The 22,764-nt window shown below is 40.5% G+C and overlaps 1 protein-coding gene across 8 annotated transcripts in view; it reads left to right on the forward strand.

Annotated features, from left to right (window-relative positions):
* The window catches only part of CNOT4 (CCR4-NOT transcription complex subunit 4), an 82,815-nt gene extending 64,841 nt beyond the window's left edge, over positions 1-17,974 (forward strand). For 5 of the 8 annotated variants that reach the window (XM_055807856.1, XM_055807855.1, XM_055807857.1 and 2 more), the window contains 2 exons: positions 15,609-15,821; positions 16,584-17,974. In XM_055807856.1, coding sequence (XP_055663831.1) covers positions 15,609-15,821; positions 16,584-16,885 — 515 coding nt within the window. In that variant the 3' untranslated portion in view covers positions 16,886-17,974. The remainder of the gene's footprint in view (positions 1-15,608; positions 15,822-16,583) is intronic. The other 3 variants (XM_055807860.1, XM_055807861.1, XM_055807862.1) reach the window with 1 other exon arrangement.
* The last annotated feature ends 4,790 nt before the right edge of the window (positions 17,975-22,764 follow it).

Below are 22,764 nucleotides of genomic sequence, written 5' to 3' on the forward strand. Positions count from 1 at the left end.
GCTCTTACAGCAAATGTTAAAACTAAGAAGCTTGATTCTGTCTTGAATTGTCTTGATTAAAAGTTCGCTTGTGGAGTTTGGAGTCCTCCCATGCTTCTGATTTAGCTTGACCCAAACAGGTTCTCTTTTCCTAACAGGGGAAAAAAGTGTACTAAGTGTATAATGAAATGTAGGCAGAAAGTCTTTAAGCTTTTTGTGGCCTTGAGATGGAGAAAACTGCTTCTTGAGATATTGTCAGTGCTGTCGTCTTTTCATGGGTTTTGAGAAGTACTACCTGTGCTGTAAGAAAGTGATCTAGAAAAAGTAACTGTGTGGCTTTTGCTCTAGTACAAGAGCTAATTTGGCTGTTTACTTCCCTGTACTTTGTCCTCTTTGAAGGCTTGTTGCAGCTACAGTACTGCTGTAGGGTCCTTAGGCTGGTTTGTAGTATAAACACGTGGTCCAGACTAGAAATGCAAGTAGTTCAAAGTTCTTTGTACTGGCAGTGGTGAAGTTTTTAGACTAAAATGACTGATATTGGTTACACTGGAGGGAAAAAAAAAAAAAAAGGAAAAGGTTATTTCTGATGTGGAATAAAAATGTGGCATCCATAGCACTGCAATTATTGCTCACTTCCCCCTAAACTTCATAGAACTTCTGGGAACATTGCAAGATACCAAGTTTTGACTTTACCACTCAGTTCTAAAAATTGCTGGTTCAAGGGGCCAGTAACAAGACTACCTTCTGAACTGGGGAGGCCAAGAAAATCCTGTAGTGTTGAAAGCCATCTGCTTGTAGTACAGATTGATTCTAGGTTTGCAAGAGTATTCTTTAAATTGCATTACTTTAATTTCCTTTTGGCAGTTTGAAAGTAGACCTCTGTGTTTATAGAAGACCTAGATCCTTGTTCCAGTCCTGAAGAGCCAGCTGTGTGGTGTTGGTTTATGCACAGCCCATGTCATGTACTTCCCCCATATATTTTAAGGCGACAAAGTTGATATTGAAGTATATCCTTTCTTGTATACAACTGCTAGAACAAATTAATCTCAAAACATTTTTGGCAGATACAGTGCTAAAACTAGAAAATAAACATCTGCTGTAATCTCAATGGAAGTTCCTTTGAGTTGGTCTTAATCTCTTGCTATACAAAGCTGTTAGTTGCCTGGCTGACAGCTAGGTAGCAGCAGTTGCTGCAGTGCAAACACTTCTCAGCTGATCTACATGTCAGCTTTGATATATCTTGCAAAAAAGAATAATTTGCATGAACACAGATAATTCCTTTTTCTTTTCCTGTTGTCAAAAATCAGCCAGTCTCAGGTAGTTTAGTTTTCTTTGCTGGGTTATGGATTTGTATTATTTGTATGGTATTTAGTGCATAGAGTTTTCTTGAGTTATCTAACTGCTTCAGAAGTACATGTAATTTGAAGGTTGAAGATGGCCTCATACCTTTTTCTTTTATGTGCAGAGGTAATAGTTGCCAATCTATTGATTGATTGTTTTGGTTTGGGTTTTTTTTTCAAATCTAGTATACAGGTCTCAATTAATTTCTTTTATATTATTTTGAAAGAATAACTCCTGTTCTTTATGCTTGCTTTTAATTCATCACTAGCAGGTATATAATTATAAAATTTTCACAGTTTCCTTATTTTATTTAGATACAGCTGTCTGGTGGGATTGGGGGAGGAAACTGTTGTACGAGTACAGAGAAATCATGTCAGTGGGACTTTGTAATAGTGCTTTGTAACAGACTCTAGCTGACCTGCTAAGGAAGGTGGTGCATATCAATAGCTGTAAAGCAGTATGGAGAGACTAGTTGTAGTATACCTGAAGCTCCTTTTTATTAGCTCTTTTGTTAGTCTGTATTAAGGTGTTTAGAAACACAGCTGTTTCAGATGTAACAGCAAAAGAAACCTAGGGCAGGTGAAACTTCACATTCTGTCTTACAGCAAAGACCCTCAACTTCTGTAACTTCATGTGAATTCAGTAGGCTGTTTTCTAAATTCAAATTCAGTTGATTTCACAAAGTGTATTTGGTTAGGAAACTTGTATGAACAAAATGATACCTTTTAAACTCCTGCTGCTTCTGCTGTAGGCATTAGTATTCACATGAATTTGAAATGCTTATGTTTGACATGTTAAATGTAATGTTCTGAAGCTACCTTTTTGTGTAGTTAAGAATCAGAGCTGTGCTGTATTCATAACCATGCAGTTCCAGGTAGCGCTGTTTTTGTGATATGCACCAAATTTAAATGGAGGGGCACAGGTACTGCTTACCCATATATAAATTTTTTAAGCTCTCCTTTAAAAATAGTTTCTGTATGGAATTTGGTAGCCTGTTTCTCAGAGAAGTAGTTTTTACCAAAATCATTCTGCAGTTTCCAGCAAAGTGACATAGTGACACATGATTGACTTCATAATTTTATTAGGCGTATACTTGAAATGTGTCATATTTCACGCATACATTTGTTCCCAAGCCATATTTAAATGAACTTTTTGATTGACTGATTCCCAAACTAGCTTTTTCTTTCTCCATGTATGATTCTGCAAACCATAGCAGATGTTTAGGTGTTCTTGTCATAAGGATCAATTTAGGCTTGTTGCTGTTCTCTGGCATGGGATTCATTAGATGATTTACTGTGTAACTGTAACTGTGCTCCAGGACAAAAGTTCAGTGACTTATTATTCATGGCCATTGTGACTGTTGCTAAAAACAATCTTACTCTACATTGTGTTCATGCTATCCTAAGAATATAGGACAGTGACTATCCTTTATTCTGCAGATAACGCCAAAGGAAAGATCCGCTGACAGCAGCGTGGGGTGTGTGTGTGTATGCCTATATTTTTATGTTACTTTAAGATGACAGGAAACTCTGTAATTTGATAGCTAATATGCTATCATCTTTACTACCCGACTGCCCAGCAGTGTGTTCTAAAATAATAGGTATAGCATTGGATCATAGACTACGTCTCACATTAACAGTGTTTTGAGACAGATGCTTATGAAAGGAGATACATGCGTATTAGTAATGGGAAAATATCAAAATATAGTTGAGTTTACTGAGTGGTTGGTAGTCATTGATTTTATTACATAGAAAAAGTACAAGAAAAAATTCACACACTTAGAAGTATGAGGAAGAAGTTGTAAATTACTAGTTCACCTTTCCCTTCAGTTCTATGGAAAATAAAGTACTTGACACTTTGAAACACTGGCTTGTCATTTCATTTATTAATTTCATAATTATCCTGAACATAATTACAAATGATAATTTAATTGTAAGAACTTTCAATTCAATAATAATGAGGGTGTTTGAAATTTGAACTCTTTCAAGACTAATGCCACCCAATGTTGTGTGTTCTACGTAAATCATTGAAACCCCTTGAGCTGGAAGGGACTCACGAGGATCATAGAGTCCCACTCCTGACTCCACACAGGGATGTCTGAAAATTAAACCATACATCTCAGAGCATTGTCCAAATGCTTCTTGGCAAGCAATTTGTCTGTCATGCATATAATAGAAATCTAAGATAGAGGAAATAGTCAAGGGGATATAGAGACAGATAGGATGCACAAAGAATTAAACCCTGTTTAGGGCAGGGGAAGAAAAAAGTTTTACCCATTGTCCTTGAAGATAACCACTGTAAAACCCATCAAGGTATTTTAGCCATGAAGCCCATTGATGTGGAGATTGCTGTAGACTTCTGTGATCTGTTCCTGAAACTTAAACAGGGGGCTTGAATGTCATATGTCTTTGTAGTTGAAAGTAATTAACAAATGAAAATTTTGTGCTCTCAAGACCTTTTGTTTTCATATGGCTTATCTCTTGAATGTGAACAACCTAATTGATGGAATTACACGTATTTAAAGATGAGTTTGAGACAATAAATAGGTTGACGGTTTTATTAAGTTTGGGTGCTGTCCAGCAGTCTTTGTGGTAGTGGTGTTGCATTTCCTTATCGAGACACTGATTAGCATGTGCATTTTTGAATCTTGCCCACATTTAGGTTTTAGTGAAGCAATAGGTGGTAGTGGGAAGGGCAAATCAGTGATGGTTGTATTAAGACGGTCCAACTTCTTCCTGCTCTTAAGTCTTGAGCTCTTCCGTATCTTAAAAACTTGTGTTGCTGCATCATCTCCCACTTTAAATTTTCTGGCCTCTGTGCCCCCACCTATTGTATGTCTTGAATATCAAATCTTTTCTTGCCTAATGCTACCTTTTGGACAACATTCTAGTAAAACACAGAAGATCTCTATATGCTGGCTGTGATCATACTGTTTAAAATACTTTAGACAGTGGAGAAAGGTGAGATACCAGAATTAGTGCTGACATGCTCTGCCTTTTAATACTAAGAGTCCTCGTCTGATTTCATATTTTCCCAAAATGTAACCTCATTTCCGTTTGGGGCACACATTTGACCTTTGTCCTTTTGACCTTGTGTCCTCTGGGTTGATTCTTAGTAGTTGATTCTGTCTCCTGAACAAAAAAACCCCACAACTTGTTTTATACAGTTGTGGAACCAAAAAAATCAAATTTGCTGCATAGCAGCTGACGCTTTTCTGTGGTCTCAGGATAGTAATTCAGTATGGAATTCTGCTTCTGCTACTGTGCATTTTTAAAAGAGGGTCTGGCCTGTGTGGTAGGGCTGAATTCAGCATTTTGTAAAACTTAAAATTCTCCAAACGCTGTGTACAAAATGCATTTAATCCTATACCCTAGCAACAGGCAGTGTGACTTAAGAGATGTGAGGCTGCACTGTTTTATTTGGGTGCAGCGGTTGAAAGAGCGTTTTGCTACACTCTTCCTCTTGACCTGACAATATATGAAAGGTTTAACACTGTTTTTTAAGTATTGATGGCCCTGTTTTTAATGGTAAGAAATGCAGTAGTCCATTAATTTTCTGTCCTAATCCTTTAAAGAAGACCGCTTGCTCTCTTGATGGTCTTCCTTGATGTTTGGCCTTCTGACAGCAGCTGGGCAGAAGGCATGGCAGCCAAATGTCATCTTTTCTGTGCCCCTGGTTAGATCTATGGCTGCCTTTAGCTGAAGTCTTTCTCTGATTAGGTATAAATATTGAAAATGGGACATCTGGTGAAAAACTTGGCTGATACAACTGTTGTTGGTGCTGTGTGTGTGGCACCTACAAAGGTTTGTACCTTTCCAGACTGTAAGGCAGCTCTTCTCAGAAGTGAATGTGTTACTGTGATGCCAAGGTCTCTTCTCATTTGAAAATAAAGGTCTGAACACTGCTTTGAAATTGTAAGATGAAAAGTGCCATTTGTAAATGACCCTCAGATATTTTCCCCAACAATGATGACTGCTCCTAGTTCAGCCTTTGCCACTGAGTATTTTGTTCTTCTCATCAGTCCTTATGCCCACTGCATCCCTCTTAGTTCCATAGAGGTTCTCAGCCCTCCTTCTTTAGGAGGTGCTTTGTGTGTATGTGTGTTTCCCACCTCCAAAATTCATTCTCCTTTTATTTCCAGTCATAACTAACTTTCTGTTTCACTGGTGAAAAGGTGAAGTGTTCAGCACAATATGGAATAAATTCAATTTGAAAATAAACGGAAGCTTGCTTGCTTTTGTTGCTCTGGAGGTGTTGTGGTTGTGTTTTTTAATGCACCCAGAGTGATGCTGCTAGGTTTAAAACAAAGTAAATGGAAGTGTAATTTCAGATTAACATCAAAAATATTAAATCAGTGCCAAGATTGAAGTCACACTGTTGAAATCTGCTGTGGGTATTCCTTGTCTTGCTCTTGGAGTCTTGTCCCTTCACTCCCATACACTTTCTACATTTACTGCTAAGGGCTGCCTGCCTTAGCATTAATCTTGTCACGATCTCTAAGAGAACTTCATCCACAGCACCTGCCCTCTAAGTCCTGCTACTTCTCCATCTGTTCCAAAATGTCTTGTCACACACACACACACTTCCCTCCCAGTGCCTTTCCAGTGCTAATATTGCAACTGTTTTTAAAACCCTGTGGAATTTTTTCTTATTGTTTCGGAGATACTGTTCCAAATAAAGCTCAATATATAAATATCTGTGCCCTCATCTCTGGAAGCCTGCTTTTAAGCTCTTATGAATTTCTTAAAATCTGTGATTGTGATTGTACAATTATTAGGGATGGCAGTAAAAGACTGAGTAGTAAGATAACTGTTTTTAAATGTGTAATTTTATTTTGGAAGAAAATGTGTCAAAATGTAAAGGAAAAAAGTAGAAAAAATACAGTCTTCAAACTTCTCTTGGCTGCAATAGATCAGAGGAATGACTAATCACATTAACACTGCTAGACTTGAAATAAATGCAGTGTTGGCTGGAATAGGTGGCCTGAGTGGCTGACCCAGTTTGCATTCTGGACCATCAGTCCTGACAGCTTTTTGGGTAACTCTTCACCAGAAATGGGGGGAAATGAGCACATGGGAGCCATTTCACATCAGACTTCCTGACTGATAGTAGCAGTGACACCAGATGAGCTTTGGCTGCACCAAATACTGGGCCTTTGCCTATTTTTATTGCTTATGGAACAAGAACTTTGCTTTGTTCTTCAGGGCTGATTCAAGAAAGTTTAGACAGGCAGTTTCCTTTCACGGGTAACCTGTAAGGCCTTGGGATGGCTCTGCAGTCGTGTAAGAGGCAGCTCTGTTGGCTGCTGCAGCGTTTGCCTCCCTCCTCCAGCAGGCAGGTGCTTAGCTGTGAGGTGCAGTGCTCTCTTGGACGCTCTTTTAAAATACAAACTGGTATTTCAAAAAACACAGTAGACCACTAGCATGAGTTAAAAGATGTAATTATCTTAGTGATGTTAAAAACCTGGCATTTTCCCTTTAAAGACTGGAAATAAGTACACTTGGCACTGCCAAGTGTAAATAGTGGTGCCTAACAAGAGGCTGTGCCTTGTGTGGGGAGCGGAAACTTTGCCACCTTCCGAGTCAAGTCCATCTTGCAAAATGCCAATTATGACTGAATTTTAGCAAAAAGCACAGATAGTTTGTAGGCATCCTGTGTAAAAAAAAAAAAAAAAAAAAAAATCTTGAAATGCACAGATTTGAGCATCCATTTAAGAAAGAGCAAACACACTTTTAAAAAAATTGTATTTGGGAGGGGTGTAAATGACACATCCTGAAGGGGTAGCAGCAGTGGGATGAGCAGCTTTACAAAAAGTGTTTCTCCTCCTAGTGATACCAAATCACACTTGGGGCAAGGGGGAGGGAATCTGATCTTTTCCATACCTTGACATCTCTTGGTTTCTTCCACATCACAACCTCATTTGAACTTCAGCTTGTTCCCGAAGGAGTTCTTTAAAAAGTACAGCACATCTTTGAAATGTGGGTCACCTCTATTACAAGACAGCATTTAGAATCAGAATGAAATTCATGTCATAGAAGTTCTGGTTCTCTTCTCAGCTTTCTCGCATTTTACCTCAATCATTCTGTGGGAATATTAGATAACTGCAAATATACATCAGTCTTAATTGTTGGCTACAGATGTAGGAAGAATTAAAAATGAGTTGATAATTTCTCAGAGTAGGTATTCACTGTGCTAATACTAGTCTCTCACCCTTGGTCAGAGAATTGCCTGGGTACTCCTGGAATCCAGAACCTTCACAAGTTGATAGACTCTTGCTAATTGTTGATACAGCTTTGAAAATCTGATTTTTCTTTGATAATTCTAGCTATTGCATTGGCCATAGGGCAAATTCCATATATTTTGTCTTTTTAATACATGTATCTATGCATGTACCCACAGCTACACTTGTATGCACAGGATCTTCATTTGAGGTCAAAGGGGGTTTTACTGACAAAGTAACCTGGTAAGATTGATCCTGACGCAGGATCTAAGTAAGCAGCAGGTATACTTGGGTTACAAGAAACTTCATTTTCTCAAACAAATGGAGTTGCATGTCTTTCTCAGCTTTTTATCCGAAGTGTTCTGTATGTAGGATTCAGGTATTTATTTTCTTTGTTTCAGTATCTTAAGTCTTTGTGTGCTCAGTATAGATTTATGTTGATATTTAAAAATCTTCCGTGGTGAGAACTGGCTATCTTCTTATGGGATCCTTCTTTGCATGAAAAGCATCTTGTTAGCCCACATGAAAAAGAGGCTATTATACTGACTGTTTATTGTGGATTTGTATGCAGGACAGTGGGCCCAAACTTGATTGACGTTCTACAGTTGACCACTATGTGTTTTTAGCAATAAACAATTAAAAGTCAGCAATAAAAAATGGCAGTATGCCGTGGAAACACTTGATATGAAGTCACACATGTTTTTCCAAGCAAGTTAGAATCTCGAGTTGAAATTTACTTACAGCTTAAAATTGGATGGATGGCTGCTGAAATTATGTATTAGATTTGGTCTCTTGAGCCATGGTAGGTAGAAGTCAATCACAAGAACTTTCCAGAATATTTAAAGTAAAGTTGCTTTTCTCAAACCGGATGAAACTCTGATGCTGTACATACAAGCAAATATGAATATTCTTGTTGAATATCTAAGGTGAGTTGTCCCATCAATGATGTTGTAGAAGGGATTTCCCCAGAAAAAAAAAATTTACTTTCTGACTCTTAACACTAGTTTAATCACAGCAAGCCTAAAAGTTGTACTTTCAGATCTTCATCAAAAAGGGAAATTATTTAGAAAAATTTACTTTCCCATTTGAAGTGTATACTTTCCAATATATTCCTCTTCTATTGGTAGTTTGACTTACTGGCATGTTAAGTTGCACTTTTGATACATCTTAAAATTAAAAATTAGTGCTTTTCTTGATGTAAATTGCTATCTTTTAAATTGGGTACATGTGGAGTTAATATAACTATGGAAATCAATGTGGAATCAAAATAAAAGCTGCTTTACTTGCATTATTTTAAAGCTGAGGGTAGACTAGTGTTTATTGACTGTCAAAGCCAATTTTGTAGGTATGAGTATGTATGTATGCTTCTTTTGCTTCCCCAGCTTATAGAGCTCATGATCATAAAACTTTTAATTTGAAATCTGCACTGTGGAATGACTCTTAGAAGGCTGTTTTCATGGATTTGCCAAGTTGCTTCCTCTGTGTCACTGAGAATGTCAGCAAGGCTTTGAAATGTTCCCTGCAAACAGCTTTATCTTGTAGTGCTCCTGTCATTCGGTATCTCCCTAAAGTGAAGTGGCTACTTTTGTATTCCTGATGGGCAGGACAGATTCAGTTCTTTAATCTCCTGGTGATGTTCTTAGGCCTCTGTGAATGGGTGAATCTTGATCGTTTGGGTTAAGCATTGTGAGATGCCTAGAAATCTGGATACACAGAATTAATGGTGTTTTAAGAGTGAAATCCCTCAGACTACAGCAGTGTAGCTGGGATTTTTCTCATGGTTTTAAAAAATGCATGAGCAAACAAGCTTATTATTCATATTAAAGTGGCACAGGTAATTTTTATTGTAACTGTTTTGTTGATGGCTAAGTATATAAGCTTTGGATGAAAGGCTTTTTTGTTTATTTAATGTCATTGAGCATAATTTCATTTTAGGCTGTGGCAAATCATCCTTTCCTCTTCCCCACTCGAAGTGGAATAGTGGACAACTTTTTGCACAATATAAATGCCAATAGCAGAAAGTCACTTTGAGATGAAAACTGAGAAGCCCCAGTCCCTTTTTGGAATAGGGTAACAGGATGTGTCACAGAAAGTACGGACTATCTGTAGTATCTGTGAAAACAGTAGCACAAAGTGCAGGCTGAGGCTAACAGGGATGTCACTGCAAAGGGTATGCTTTTCTGGTGGCCCCATTTGTTTCTGATTGAGTTGAAAGACTCCTGGTGAGCTCTTTCTGGTAGTCTTTCCTGTTCCTTTGTCATTCTGGTTGTCTTGGCAAAGCTTCAGAACTAACTTTACCGTGCAGTGTCCTTGAAGATCTCACAAGGGCCTTTTTAGGAGCAGGACATTGCAATAGCCATTCTGTCACCAAATACACCTCGATAGTCGCTTTTGTTGCCACTCTGTGCGGTCAAGTATGTGACGTTGCTAAAAAGTTTCTTCTCTCATAGGATGGTTTTCCTCTGAAATTCTTGTGCTTGTTTGAAGCTTTTCTGTACCACTATTGTGTGCCTTGGTCACACACATGGCACACTGATGAGCTCTTAAAAAAGAAATAAATAATTGCAACCTAGATTTGCAGGACTGCTTGCTTTTCAGCAGGACTAGAATATTTAGGACTCGACATAAAGATATTTAATGGCTTTGTACAAATATTATGAAATCAGACACTTGTAATAGCTTGGAATATAATTTTGGCAAAGAAATATGCTTACTTAATATGATGATCTTGTGATCTTTGCTGTTGGTCATATTTATGTAAGTATATACTGTGTGAATTTTGATAGGGATTTGGCCATAGACTTGTATCAGAATTGGGGCAATAATTTGACATGGTCTGGTCTTGCTAGGACATTTGAGTGAGCTTGTCTCCTGCCCAGTAAACTAAGACATGCTACCCCATTACCCTCAGTATAAAAGATAAGTGCCCTCAGCATCACAAATGTGGTGCAGCCAAATCTGAAGCACTTCTGGGTTTATGTTGTGGTGTCATTTGTCAGAAGTTATGAAGTCATGGAACAGCCCATATCAATGCAGCTGATGCTTGTGCAAACTTGTTCTAAAGTGTTGATTATGTACAACAGAACAGTGTTCCTGGCTTGGCCATCATCCTCTTTGCCATCTCTCCCCCAAATACAGACTGCTTTGCCTCATTTGAAGGAATAATGTTAAGGCATCGCAGGCAGAAGATATTGAGGTAATGCTATGACACTGTCTGGTAAGATGTCATGATGGGGCAATGATTTTATTTAAAATTAATTAAATGACCAGGTTTTACATAGATGAACATGCAAGCTTCTCAATTATATTCTATTTTAAGCTGACTTTTAAGTTTGGGTTTTTTTATTTAAATCAGGTGAACAGGTTAAGTTTGTGGTAAAGCTTTTTTTCTTCCCTTTGCTCACTTTAGGACAGTGGTTGACTGAATTTTACATACAAGTGTTTGTATTTCATGTTGGTATAATACCTCAGACACATGAAAAAGATCAGCACTAGAACTGTGGCATCTGTTCACCTGTGTAAAGGCAAGTTTCCACTCGACTAGATGGGATTATGAAATGCACATCAAGGGAAGACTGGAGTTCAGGGTGTGTATTTAAGCCTATTTTTCATCTGAGTGGTGGTGCCTTCAGTGGTGCTTCACCAGGTTGTTCTCTCTTTGGAGACAAAGCTGGGGCATAGGGGGAGGAATCTCCAATTTATCTTGGTGTGTAAAATCTTGATTGCAGTCAACTGGGTTTTAACTTGTTTTATTCTGGTTTCCCACTCTCTGTGGACATACTGCTTTAAATTAGGATGAGGCTATGGAAGGATGGGTAAGTGTTTACACTCCTTGTCTCATGCCCCTAGGTTATGATGTTCAATTCAGAAGTCTGCTAGCTAGCTAGGTAAAACACTACTCCAACCAATTAAGTTTAGAAGCAGGGAAAGATAATGGGCAAATGCCCTTTTTAATGGATCTATATTAACTGGGAGCTAGCCTTTTCTCATTTTTAGCTGTGGTACTAATTTCATGGTGAAGCATAACTTAATTAACAGAAGGGACAAACAAACTGACTAGCGAATAGAATTTCTTCTGAAGATACTTAACTTTCTTCAGGTAGTGGAAGTAACTCCTGCCTCTGAGGTGAACTTGCATTTTTTTTCTTAGGCTGTTGGTTTAAAACTTGTCAAGACTCAAAGACATGCTGATTTTAATTCTTCGGATTGGATATTGCAGCATAGAGCCTGGAGATTGCTCACGTACTTGGGTTGCATCAGGAATTTTTCCAACTAGGTGTTTTACCCGTCATAGCCAGTAACTGAGGCCTCAGAGGGCAGTGCAGGGAGTATTGTAGAGCATCGTATATTCTCTATTGATCCCATCTACTTAACACCTTCATGCACTTTAATCAGTTCCCAGATTTCATATTACAGGAATATTTTAATTTTTGCTTAGGGACAGGGAGTCTGACAAAGCTGTGAAGCTTTGGTCCTGTTTGGGTGGATGTTTTTTTACCCTGTGCATTTGTTAGCCAAGCTGGAAAAACCCTGTTACAGACACTTGAGTAATGTGTTGCTTGCTTTTTTCTTTGGTGTCAGAGGGCAATGATTTCATCATAGCTTGCCTTTCAACCCTACAAACCCAGCTGTCTGGGAAAGACAATAAATCTTTTGGAATTCTCTGTGTTGTCACTTTTGTACCCAGGAGCACAAGATTTTAATAAATGAACTGCCTTATTGCTAGCAAATGCATCCTTTTAGGCCTTTGATCTCTTCTGTGATTCCAAGTGGATTTTGTACTTATAGTTGAGATAAAGGGCAGGTCTTCCTCAGTTTCTTCTTATTTTTGTTCCTGTGTTAGGGTACACAGCAATGGTGCACTATACATGCCTCACAGATGAATGTCTCCTCACCAAACAGTGCCAGCCTCTTCTGTTCTTTGAAAATCTTGTATCTCAGCTGCTTGCTATCTTTTTGGACTCTTACATATACTGCATTATGTCTCTCTTAAATGGAGGATAACATGAAAAAAATACACATATTTTCTTAGCCCAGGGTGGCCTAATGCTCTCTTACATTTATTTTCCTATCCTGTTCCTTGTAAGTATGACATCTTGCTGGCTTTGTCTTGACTAGACTTCCTCAATGATGTGTTGCAAGTGTGTCGTTTACTATGTGTTTATGTTCTTGCTCATGAGCTTTGAGGGCATATTGGGGATTATTAGTGTCCCTAAGATCATCGTGAGCTCGCATATCCTCAGCTCACAGGTACTGCGATGAGTGTGCTCACTCATGCATGGTCCTAGTAAGCATCTTGTGTGTGCTTTTTCCCTTGTAGTAGAAGGGATTAATTAAACTGAGCTTCATTTCTTTGCACAAGCTGTTGGAGTCGGTGGTGAGAAAATAAAGTGGAAACTAATGGTGTACCATGCAGAATCTGTTGGACAGTTATTTCTGTGATTGTGAGCTGGCTACTTTTGTTCTGAAAAATTAATTTAGATCTTGTCTCCAGTAGGCTTATGGATGTTCAAGAGGGTTGTGAGCAAATATCAAGGATATTTCTGACTAACACTTTTTTCAGTTTTATTTTTTTAACCCTAGAATCATAGGTTTGAATGAAAAATGTATTGCACCGAACTATTTAAAACTGTTTGTGTGCATTGGTATTGCAAAGAAAAAAGTGAGAGCTCTGGAGGGAACAGGAAGTAGATTCAATGTATAGTAGGAGAAATTAAAGTAGAAGTGAAAGCCAGTTGTGTGCATTATGGCTTGATGCTAAACAGACATAGAACAAGTTACCGATAAGCTTGCGTTTTTTTCACCTGAAGTGACTTGTACACCAGGCCCCACAGAACACAGTGCTGCACATAGTGTGTGGATAAAGTCACATTTGTCTGGACACTTCCTGCATCTGTTGCTAAAGTGTTACTAAAAAGCTGCTCTTAGGTTACTTGCGTGAGGCAGAGCTGCAGTTTGTTACTGCTATTTTTCTTCTCCTGTAGCATTTAAAAATTTTAATCTTTAGATGTAACATGATGCATGTAGTAAGGGGTAGGCTTTTGGGTTTACTTCCACTACCTGACTTCTGACCTGTCTCTTCGTTTATGGAAATGCCTAGGAGTTGTCTGTCTGTCCCATGGAGGTATCTCATGCTGTAACCTCTGAGCAAGAGTGGTTCCCCAGTCTCAGCCAGTGAGTGGGGATAACAGCGGTTGTCTGTAAACCTTCCAGAGTCTGTTGTCAAATGTATTTTGGAAACTTGCCCAGGCACAGAGGATGATTTTCCTAGTACACTCTGCATCTGTGCTGTTATCCCTGTCCAGGCTCCATGCGTAGCATCAGTCTGTCTGGCCACAGATGTTCTAAGTGTCAGCTGCTGTACTGTTGTGTGGGGACATTTATGCATGCCGATGGATGCTTGTGTGAAAACTGCTGCATTAGGCATGCATAGGGTTAGAAATGAATGCATTGCTCCAACAGTCATCATAGGCAAAGTAGATATAGCAGATTTGCATAATAACTTGTTTTGAAGTTCAGTTGGTGATACGGTCTGAAATACTTATTTCCTGTGATTTGTGATTAAAGTTGCTTGCTGCAATTCTATACAGAAGCAGAATCTTATATTTTGTTCTAAAAAACCTCTGGTCTGGGGAAGGGAAGGTTCTGCATGAAAGCACAGGATATCAAGAATTTGCATTCCCCCGTGCCCCCCATTACAAAAAGGTAATTGCTCAAGACATCAATTCTTTCTAAAATTCTAAAAATTGCCAAGGCAGGTTTTGATAGCAAGTGAGATTGCTTTCTTCACTCTCCAGCATACAGCGTTGCAAGTTAGTGATAGCCTCTAATTTTCTATGAAGACTTAAAAGTCTTCTGTTGTTGATGAAGTAGTAGTGTTTTCTAAGTATCTCACTGTAACACTTCTGATTGACATCGGGGTCCTTTCTTCAATTGTGTTTTCTAAGTATCTCACTGTAACACTTCTGATTGACATCGGGGTCCTTTCTTCAATTAGGATAGTCAGAGATGGTTTAGGAAAAAAAAAAAGTTGTATTAGAGGCCTTTGTCAAAAAGGGCATGCTACCAATGTACTACCCAACACGCGTGGTCATATATATATTTGACCACAAGTTAAGTATGATTTCTGTATTGGCTGATAAATGCTAGGATGCTTGTGTCTGGTTTGTTTTGCTTTGAGACATCTAAAGCAGGAGATGATTGTAGAACCTGATAGTCTGTTCTAGATAGTAAGGTTTAACGTTTTTGTTCAGGGATCACTTGCTGTAGTGCTAATAGGCACATTATCCTGTTGTCCTTTTTCAGTATGTGCCCTGAAACATTCAGGCAAATAGTTGACTTGACTGTTTTGGTGTCCAGCTGGTTTGCTTCTAACCAAAGTTTTGAGGATATTGCTGTGTCGGGAATTATTCTGAACAGTCTCTAAAGAATTTTCACTACTGTTCTTCAACTGCAAGAGGAAATTGCACTCCCTCCAACTTCGAGAACCTAATTACCACTTCCTTTGGAAGAACATCTGTAGGGCTATGAATGAGTGAGCTGTAACAAACAAAAAACTTCTGTGATGTTCCTCCACCTCATTGGTTCCTCGTGTTCAGTTTCTATCACAAAGCCCTACCTAGCCTTTCTTCATTTTAACATACTTCAAAGAAAACAACCCTTTTGAGCCTGCTGCCCATTCATAAAGCAGTCAGATTGGGTTATCTAGCTTGCAACAGAGGTATTTTCATAAAGGATCTGGTAGGTTTTCCCCTATTAGTAATAGAGGGAGAGCCACTAAGCCCTTGATTATTTGAGCCTCTGAACTGAAAAAAATGGGGAAATATGAGTTGGAGGAGGAGTTAAATCTTTCTCCCACTCCCTTATACTTGGTTTAAAACCTGCCAGCCCCTCAGAGTAACTCGTCAATCACATAAACATTGACCTAGTTTTTGGACAGGAAAAGTATTAAATGCTTAGCTTAAAAAGTAAAAACAAAATCCCATACCCCACCAAAGAAGGACATCTGTTTCTAACTTCAGCTTTTTATTTTTTTATCTTTCATTTTTTTTGTTGGTAAATCTCCCAGACAACAGCAGTTCTGTAGAGAGTTTAAATATGAAGGAATGGCAGGACGGGCTAAGGGCACTTCTACCGAACATTAACATCAACTTTGGTGGACTGCCCAATGCTTCTTCCCCCTCCAACGCCAACCACAGTGTACCAACGTCCAACACTGCCACCACCGACAGCCTGAATTGGGACAGCCCTGGCAGCTGGATGGACCCCGCAATCATCACAGGTAACCGTTTCTCACTCCTTCAGCTCTGCTGGCAAACCATCAAATGGGTATTTGGCACAAACTGATATACATCTGGAAAAAGTCAGTATGCGGTGGTCTCTTCCAGCTTCCATCCACAAAACCTCAAGGGTCCAGGAATTTTTGTGGAACCACTAGGCATAACAAAGCATCACTTAGGCCTTTGCAATGTATGCCCGGGACCTTTGCAGGCAGTCAGGCGGATCAGCGCTTATCTGTAGGGTCAACGTAGGTGTCCCTTCTGCCGGACAGCATGTCCGGTATGTGCGCCGCTGGTCCTGAGGCACTGAAGGCATTCACTGGACTTTGTTATTTAAAAAGGGACATACTCCACTTGTTTATAAAGCTCTCTTTTATAAGGCTGTCTGGTTGTGTTTCCCCATTAGGGAGGCTGAAGCATGATTCAGGTAGGCAGAGTAGGTGGTGAAGCATGCAGCGTGCTGGTAGTTTGGTGTGGCAAGGTCATGTCAGCAGGGATGCTGTCCTTGTGCAGGATGTTTGATAGAAAAATGTGTGGTTTACGAAGTGCTCTGAGGGGGAGCTTTCTTCTATCTGGTTTTAATGTTAAATGTTTTGCGGGCAGGGTAATTATGCATTAATAATGTAAAATGCATTCTCTGTACAAACTAATCATGTTTTCTCACCGTTGCTTTTTGTTAGGTTAAATTGACGTCCTTCATGCTCGACTTGGTGCTTCTGCTCTGACTTGCCTGTATCCCTGTTTTGTTTCTCTTTTCTTCATAGGTATCCCAGCCTCCACAGGAAACAGTTTAGACACCCTTCAAGATGACAATCCTCCACATTGGCTAAAATCTCTTCAGGCCCTCACAGAGGTGGACGGCCCCAGTGCAGCACCATCACAGACGCACCACAGTAACCCCTTTGGCACACAGATCCCTCTGCACAGAGCCAGTTGGAATCCCTACTCTCCTCCTTCAAACCCCACCAGCTTCCATTCCCCACCTCCAGGCTTCCAGACAGCCTTCAGACCCCCCAGTAAAACCCCCACAGATCTACTACAGAGCTCAGCGCTGGATCGTCATTAGGAAAGGAGGAAAAAGAAAAAAAGAAAAAGAAAACCCAAAACGTTAGAAATGCAGGAAGTGTCCCACCCTGACTCCTCCCCATGCCCACCTACTGTTCCCTGTCATATCTTTCTTTCTGAAGAATCCAGTTCCTGATCAAATCTCCCCCCCCAAATGCAATGCCATCACAGGGTCACGACCGTATCTTTTTGTTAAGTTTCTGCTGAGCCAGTGTTTGAAATACACTGTTTGAAATATTTTCTAACCATTCTAAAGAGGGGAAAAAAAAAGAGAGAGAGAAATCAAAATGCAGTCTCAATGCTTAAGGAGAATATTACTGTCTTACGTCTTTTGCACATGAGTATTTCTGCCTAGTGGAGATGTGTCAATCTGCAGTAGGGGAAAAAAATGCAATGCAGAATCAAATGCAGAAACGTGAAAAAGGTATTTAATTTAAATGAAGTTACTGAACCTGTGGGACAAGCAGTGGCCTAGCATTTATTTTGCATTCAGTGTGGCACTACACAGGGAAATTGCTATGTTGAGGTTTTTTTTGAGAAGGGGATTTTATTGTGTCAGTCAGTTTGACACGAAGTGTGTTGAAAGACAAAACACTTATAGCTATGAGTAACTGGCATGTTGCTAAAGAGTGGTTTAAAGAGGGGAGAATAAGATTTTTCTTTAATTTTGGCTTTAGATTTAAAGTAAACATTAATGTTTTAAAAGTATTCTCAGATTTAATACCTAGTGTATACATAATATAATTATAAGCAGCTGAAACACGAGTGGTATTTACTTCAGTCTTTCTGTCTCCTCTGTCAGTCTCTCTTTCTTTTTTTAAAAAAAACAGATTCACCTATTTAGGGCACTCTGGGATAGCACTGCATTGGGGCCACATGATCACCATCAGGAGCAACCTCTGACCTCTGCCTGCAGCTTTTACTTAACCCTGTAGTTTCTGGACGTTTGTGCAGTATTGAAAAGACAGAAAAAAGAAACAGATAAATAAACATGGTTATAACCTGACGCTAAAACTAAAACCAAGGAAATGTACCTCTTTCTTCAGAATTAAAACTAAAATCTTAAATAAAACAGAAAACTTGATGATGATTTTGTTTGCTTTTTGTTTTTTTTTTTAACTTGGATTTTTGATTACTGCATCTGGTAAAACTGTATGTCATTGCATTTTTTTCCTGTTCATCTAAACTGGAGCTACTTTTCCATGGAAATACTGCTTTGCATGATGACTTCTGTATTGAAAGGTGGGAAAAGCATACACGCTTTAAACTTTTAAAGGGATTGTGGTTTTACTCATGGCAATAGCTAGAGGCTGGCTGTCTCTAGGCTTTATTGGTGTCATCTATTTAAATCTGAAGCATGAAAAACTTGTTTATACATTCTGAATTAAATGCCATGGCATTTGGGACAGGTAACTTGCAATAATGTGTCTGAAGGAGTGGCAGACAATTCTAGTCGCCTGTCCCTGTTTCTGTCAGCATCCTCACTTAAAAATGTAAAAATAATGTCACTGCGCAACAGGGGTTGAAGAGCTCTTTACACAGAGAAGGGCTCCAACAAGCTCTTGTACTTCCAGCCAAAGATACTTAAAACCAGGACTTGTAATTGGCATGCTGGATTGATGTAGCTCGTGAGGATGGCAGGAAGCCTGAAATCATAGAGATAACTATAGAGAAGAATTTCTCATCTGGTACGAGCTGTGTAGCTCGGGCTGTCTGCCCTCCTAAAATGTTTGCTTCTGGCAGGGGCAAGGAAGGGAATCCTCACTGCTGAGCTGTGGGCATCTATCAGGAGCAGGAGGGACTGGGAGGGGGAGCAAATCCTGAGTCAATCACTGGATAGGGGAGCCAGGCACTGAATCTGTATAAAGTGACTCTAAAAGTCCTGCTTCGCAGAACATCACTTTTTGGCGACTGCTGGCTTTTGCTCGTTCTTTTACCTGTGTTGCTGTTCAGTGCTATATTTACCATTGCGTTGAGGAGCTGCATGTGCTGTTGGGACAGGCAGCATTGCTGTGGGTCAGTGGCATGTCCTGGTTGCCTGGGTAACCAGGCACTTTGATGCCAGCACTCCACTGCAAAGCAGTGTGTTTTTGTCACCCAGCCAGCCCCTGCACGATCCCCTGCTGTAGCTGGTGGAGGGGGAAGGAGAAGTGTCGCCTGCTGGGACTGCAGGCTGGGAATGTCCTCTCCTGTGCCTGCTGCCACCCCGGCACTGGGGATGCAACCCAGCAGGAACAGCCTGCTGGAGGTGCTGGTGGAGATGTAATGGTGTGTGGGTTTTTTCTCTTCTCCAGTTGTTAGACATTTTTTGACTTTTTAACGTTTCTGTTGTAGAAGGGTGCCCTTCCTGACACTGAAAATAAGCAAGCCTCCCAAAGCAGCTGTACCTGCTTCCTGTGAACCACAGCAATTCCTGAAGCTGCTGCCTTCAGTTCTTGATTTGTCTGTTTGTTGTGCTTAAAGATGTACGGAGGCAAACCTGTGCCTTGGTCTGCTGCCTCTAGAAAATAGGCTTCAGCTGCTCAGGAGAGTGCTCATTTCATGCTGCCATGCAACAGCTTGTGTGGTTGGCCTACAGTCAAACTTGGTGTTCAGGAAGAAGTTTGCAACTACAATGATTTTTCTCTTTGTGATGCAGCCCCTGAAGAAAGACTTCTTGGTTGGTAACATTGGTGTTATAATATTAAAATATATCAGTTTTCAGATTGATGGGGGGGAGGGGGGCAGCTTCTGCCTCTTTTAACCTAGTTTTATCTCCTGTTGGGCAGATTCCTGCATCCCCCCTAGTCAGGAAGCAAACTGGCATTGCGCTCTGTTCAACCATGTGGAGCTCAGTTAGCTTCTGCTGAGGTTTTGTTGTTGATGGACTCTTCCTGCAATAAAAATTCTGAAGAGGAATCTTTACTGAAAGGAGAGCATCCGTGTGTCTGCTTTGTCCATGTGATCATCTCGGTGCATGGCCTGTTATATATTGTGTGGACACTTGTGGCAATTCCTTGCATTAAGTGAAGACCAGCACTTGACTACAATGCTGGTGACCGAGGACTAGCGACACATTTGGTAGGTAGCGTCTGGTGGAGATTAAATTAGAGAGAGGACAGAGCAGACTCCTCCTCCAAAATGGGATATGAATGTGATGAGGGGAGGGAGGGAGTTGTTAGCCATGAATGCGTTGGTACAAGTACTTGTGCTGCATTTTCAAAAAATTCTCAGTTCAAGCATAGTAATTTGAGGGTCAGCAGTGTTGGACTGATACTAAGGGCTCCTGGGTGCTTTTTTCCCCCCCTTTTTTAAATATCCAATAAGGGGATGCTATTTCTCTGGATTACATCGAGTGTAATGTCACCTTCTAGGTAAGGTGAAGAGCCATTGCAAAAAGTCCTTTTTCTTCCATAACTTCCAATTCCTACTTGCAAGTCAAGTGTGAGCAGGTATATGCCCTTATAAATGCAGTGTATTGACAGGGCTGATCTAACCATACTTAAAACACCATTGCCAACTTCTTGACAGTTTTTAATCATGAACTTAATTTTATATTTGTTGGAGTTCCTGAACTGCAAACTGTTTTCTCTGTGGTCTCAAAAGGTGTGTGGTTTTCGTGTTTTTTTTCCTGAGATGCTCATTTAATTACAGGCATTCAAGATGTTGGATTTTGGGGAAAATGCAGTGTATTTGGGTTTTCTTGGGGGGAGTGGTGGTTTGGGTTTGGTTTGGGGTTTTTTTGGTGGTGGCTTTGGGTTTTTTGGCAGTGTGGTTTGTTGGTTTTTTGGGGGTTCTGTTTTAGTATAACAGTTCAGTAGAGCTGGCCATGCTGCTGTGGAGAGATCTTTGCTTGAACAGCTTTTTTTCTTCTGGGAGGAAAAGGGGACATACACCAATTTCATTTCTCACCCTTGCAGTTACTTGGGTGCTTCTTGTTTGTCCCCCTCCTCAGGGTGCATGGAAGTTGCCTTAAGTTGCAAAGGAGCTTATGTTTGCTGTTGGTCTCTGGCATACGTAAACCCATTGCGCGGCAGGTGCTGTGTTGGCTGGAACTACCTCCCTCTGGGGAAAGCTGCAAGCGCTGGAATAAAAACTTACTGGTCAGAACCGAGGTGTGTCAAGAAATGCCAAAAGGTAGCCCAGTGCTTGAAGGGTTAGGGGACTGGAGTTGTCACCAGCCTTACTCTAAGGGGGTTGTAGGTACTCATAACTTCTTGAGGGGAATGAACTCCTCTCCAGTCCAGCTGCCAGTGATGCGGATTTTCAGTGTGCACAGGGCAAATCACGTGAAGTGGTGTTTGACGTGAATCCATGCATTAAAGAGCAGTCGTTGCTTTACATCTTCCAGCAGCGTGCAGCTATATGGCTCGCTATAAAAGTGCTTTCCACTTCACTGATTTATTATCATCTGTTGAAGCTGAATATGGATGTAGAAACTGTACTTGTGCTCCTTCCGCTTCACCCAGATCCCAGTATCTGTGTTTCCCTATTTGGGGATGTTCCACTGGTGGGAAACGGCTCTCAGGTTCTCTTCTGCTTATGGCTGTGACTGTAAACAAACTTTCTCAAGAGGGAAAAAGGTGAAGTCTCATCATAGCTTTGGGTTACAGTGTAAGAAATGGTATGGTATTTGTATGCTCTGATCTACATGAGAGCAGTGTATACAGGCAAGATCTCAATCTTCCCTTCTTTCTGGGGTTTGCCTTTGCCCTGGCTTTACTGTTGTTAGGTTTATGTGGCAAAGTGAAGGCTTCCAAGATGGAAACAGCCAAATTAAGTTCTTGCCGTACAAGCACAGGGAGCTAGAGCAACTTGCAGGGGTGCAGGAGTCCGAACTGCTGCATCGTGGAGGTTTGGGGTGAGCTGGGTGGTCCTGGCAGCAGTGCCTTTGTTACCGGCTTTGCTGATGAAAAGCACTGGCTTAGGGTGGCCTGATGCGGTAACACCAGGTGTGGGAGTCATTTGAATGGAGATGGTGTCACTGTGGAGGAAAACAGTACAGAAAAGTCCTCGTTAGTCTAAAGCTGAGGGGAGAGTGAGCTGCCTGACCTGTGGTGGTGCCGAGCAGCCCATCTGCTGAAACAGAGACAAGGTGGAGTTTTTCCGTGGGATTCCGTCATTGCACAGTTACTGTTGCTTTCTCCTGTGAAGTCTTACTAGATTGCTATTTCTTTCCCCTAGTCCTCAGGAACTTGACCAATACTTCTCAATTTCAGAGATGCTTGGAGAGCAGGTGGGACTTGCTCAGCCCTCTCCTCTTTCCTACCAGCACAGTAACACTGCAAATGGTGGTCTAAAAAGCTTTGCTAGTGGAGGGTGGCCGTTCTTTTCAAGATCACAGTGAATCTCTTTGGAGTTTCATGCTTTAGCATTTGAATGTTACGGGTCCCAACATTAGCTTTGCCCAGATCCTCAGAGAGGGTCTGAAACCCCTTCTGTCAGTGCCAGCAATCCTAGGGGGCTGGTACACTGAGCTTCGCTGAAGAATTTAAAGTAGTGACCAAAACTTGGTTAGCTCTTTCTAGATAAACATGTGGGTTAAGGTTTCCAGTGTGGAGCGTGAAGCTTAAAATCCTGTTTGGAAAAAAAAATGAGGGTGCTTGCTTTCTCTGTTCAGACATTTAAGTGGAAAATGACCGCTCATGAGGTTTGCTGGAGACAGCATCAGCAATGAGCTGGCCTGGCAGCTACCTCCGTTCCTCTTCAGATGGTTTCCTCCGGTTCCAGGGCCCACCTTTCTGTTGGATATTGCATGTCTATAATTTAAATAAAGAAGAAATAGCAATATGATACATAAGAGACTGCATTGGCTGTTGCATAAAACATTACAACTAAACCTCTTGAAGCTTCGGCTTTCCTGTAGGGAGGCTGAGATCTTAGACAGCTGGAAGCTCCCTT

The sequence above is a fragment of the Falco peregrinus genome, chromosome 6 (genome assembly GCF_023634155.1).
Source record: "Falco peregrinus isolate bFalPer1 chromosome 6, bFalPer1.pri, whole genome shotgun sequence".
Taxonomy (NCBI): domain Eukaryota; kingdom Metazoa; phylum Chordata; class Aves; order Falconiformes; family Falconidae; genus Falco; species Falco peregrinus.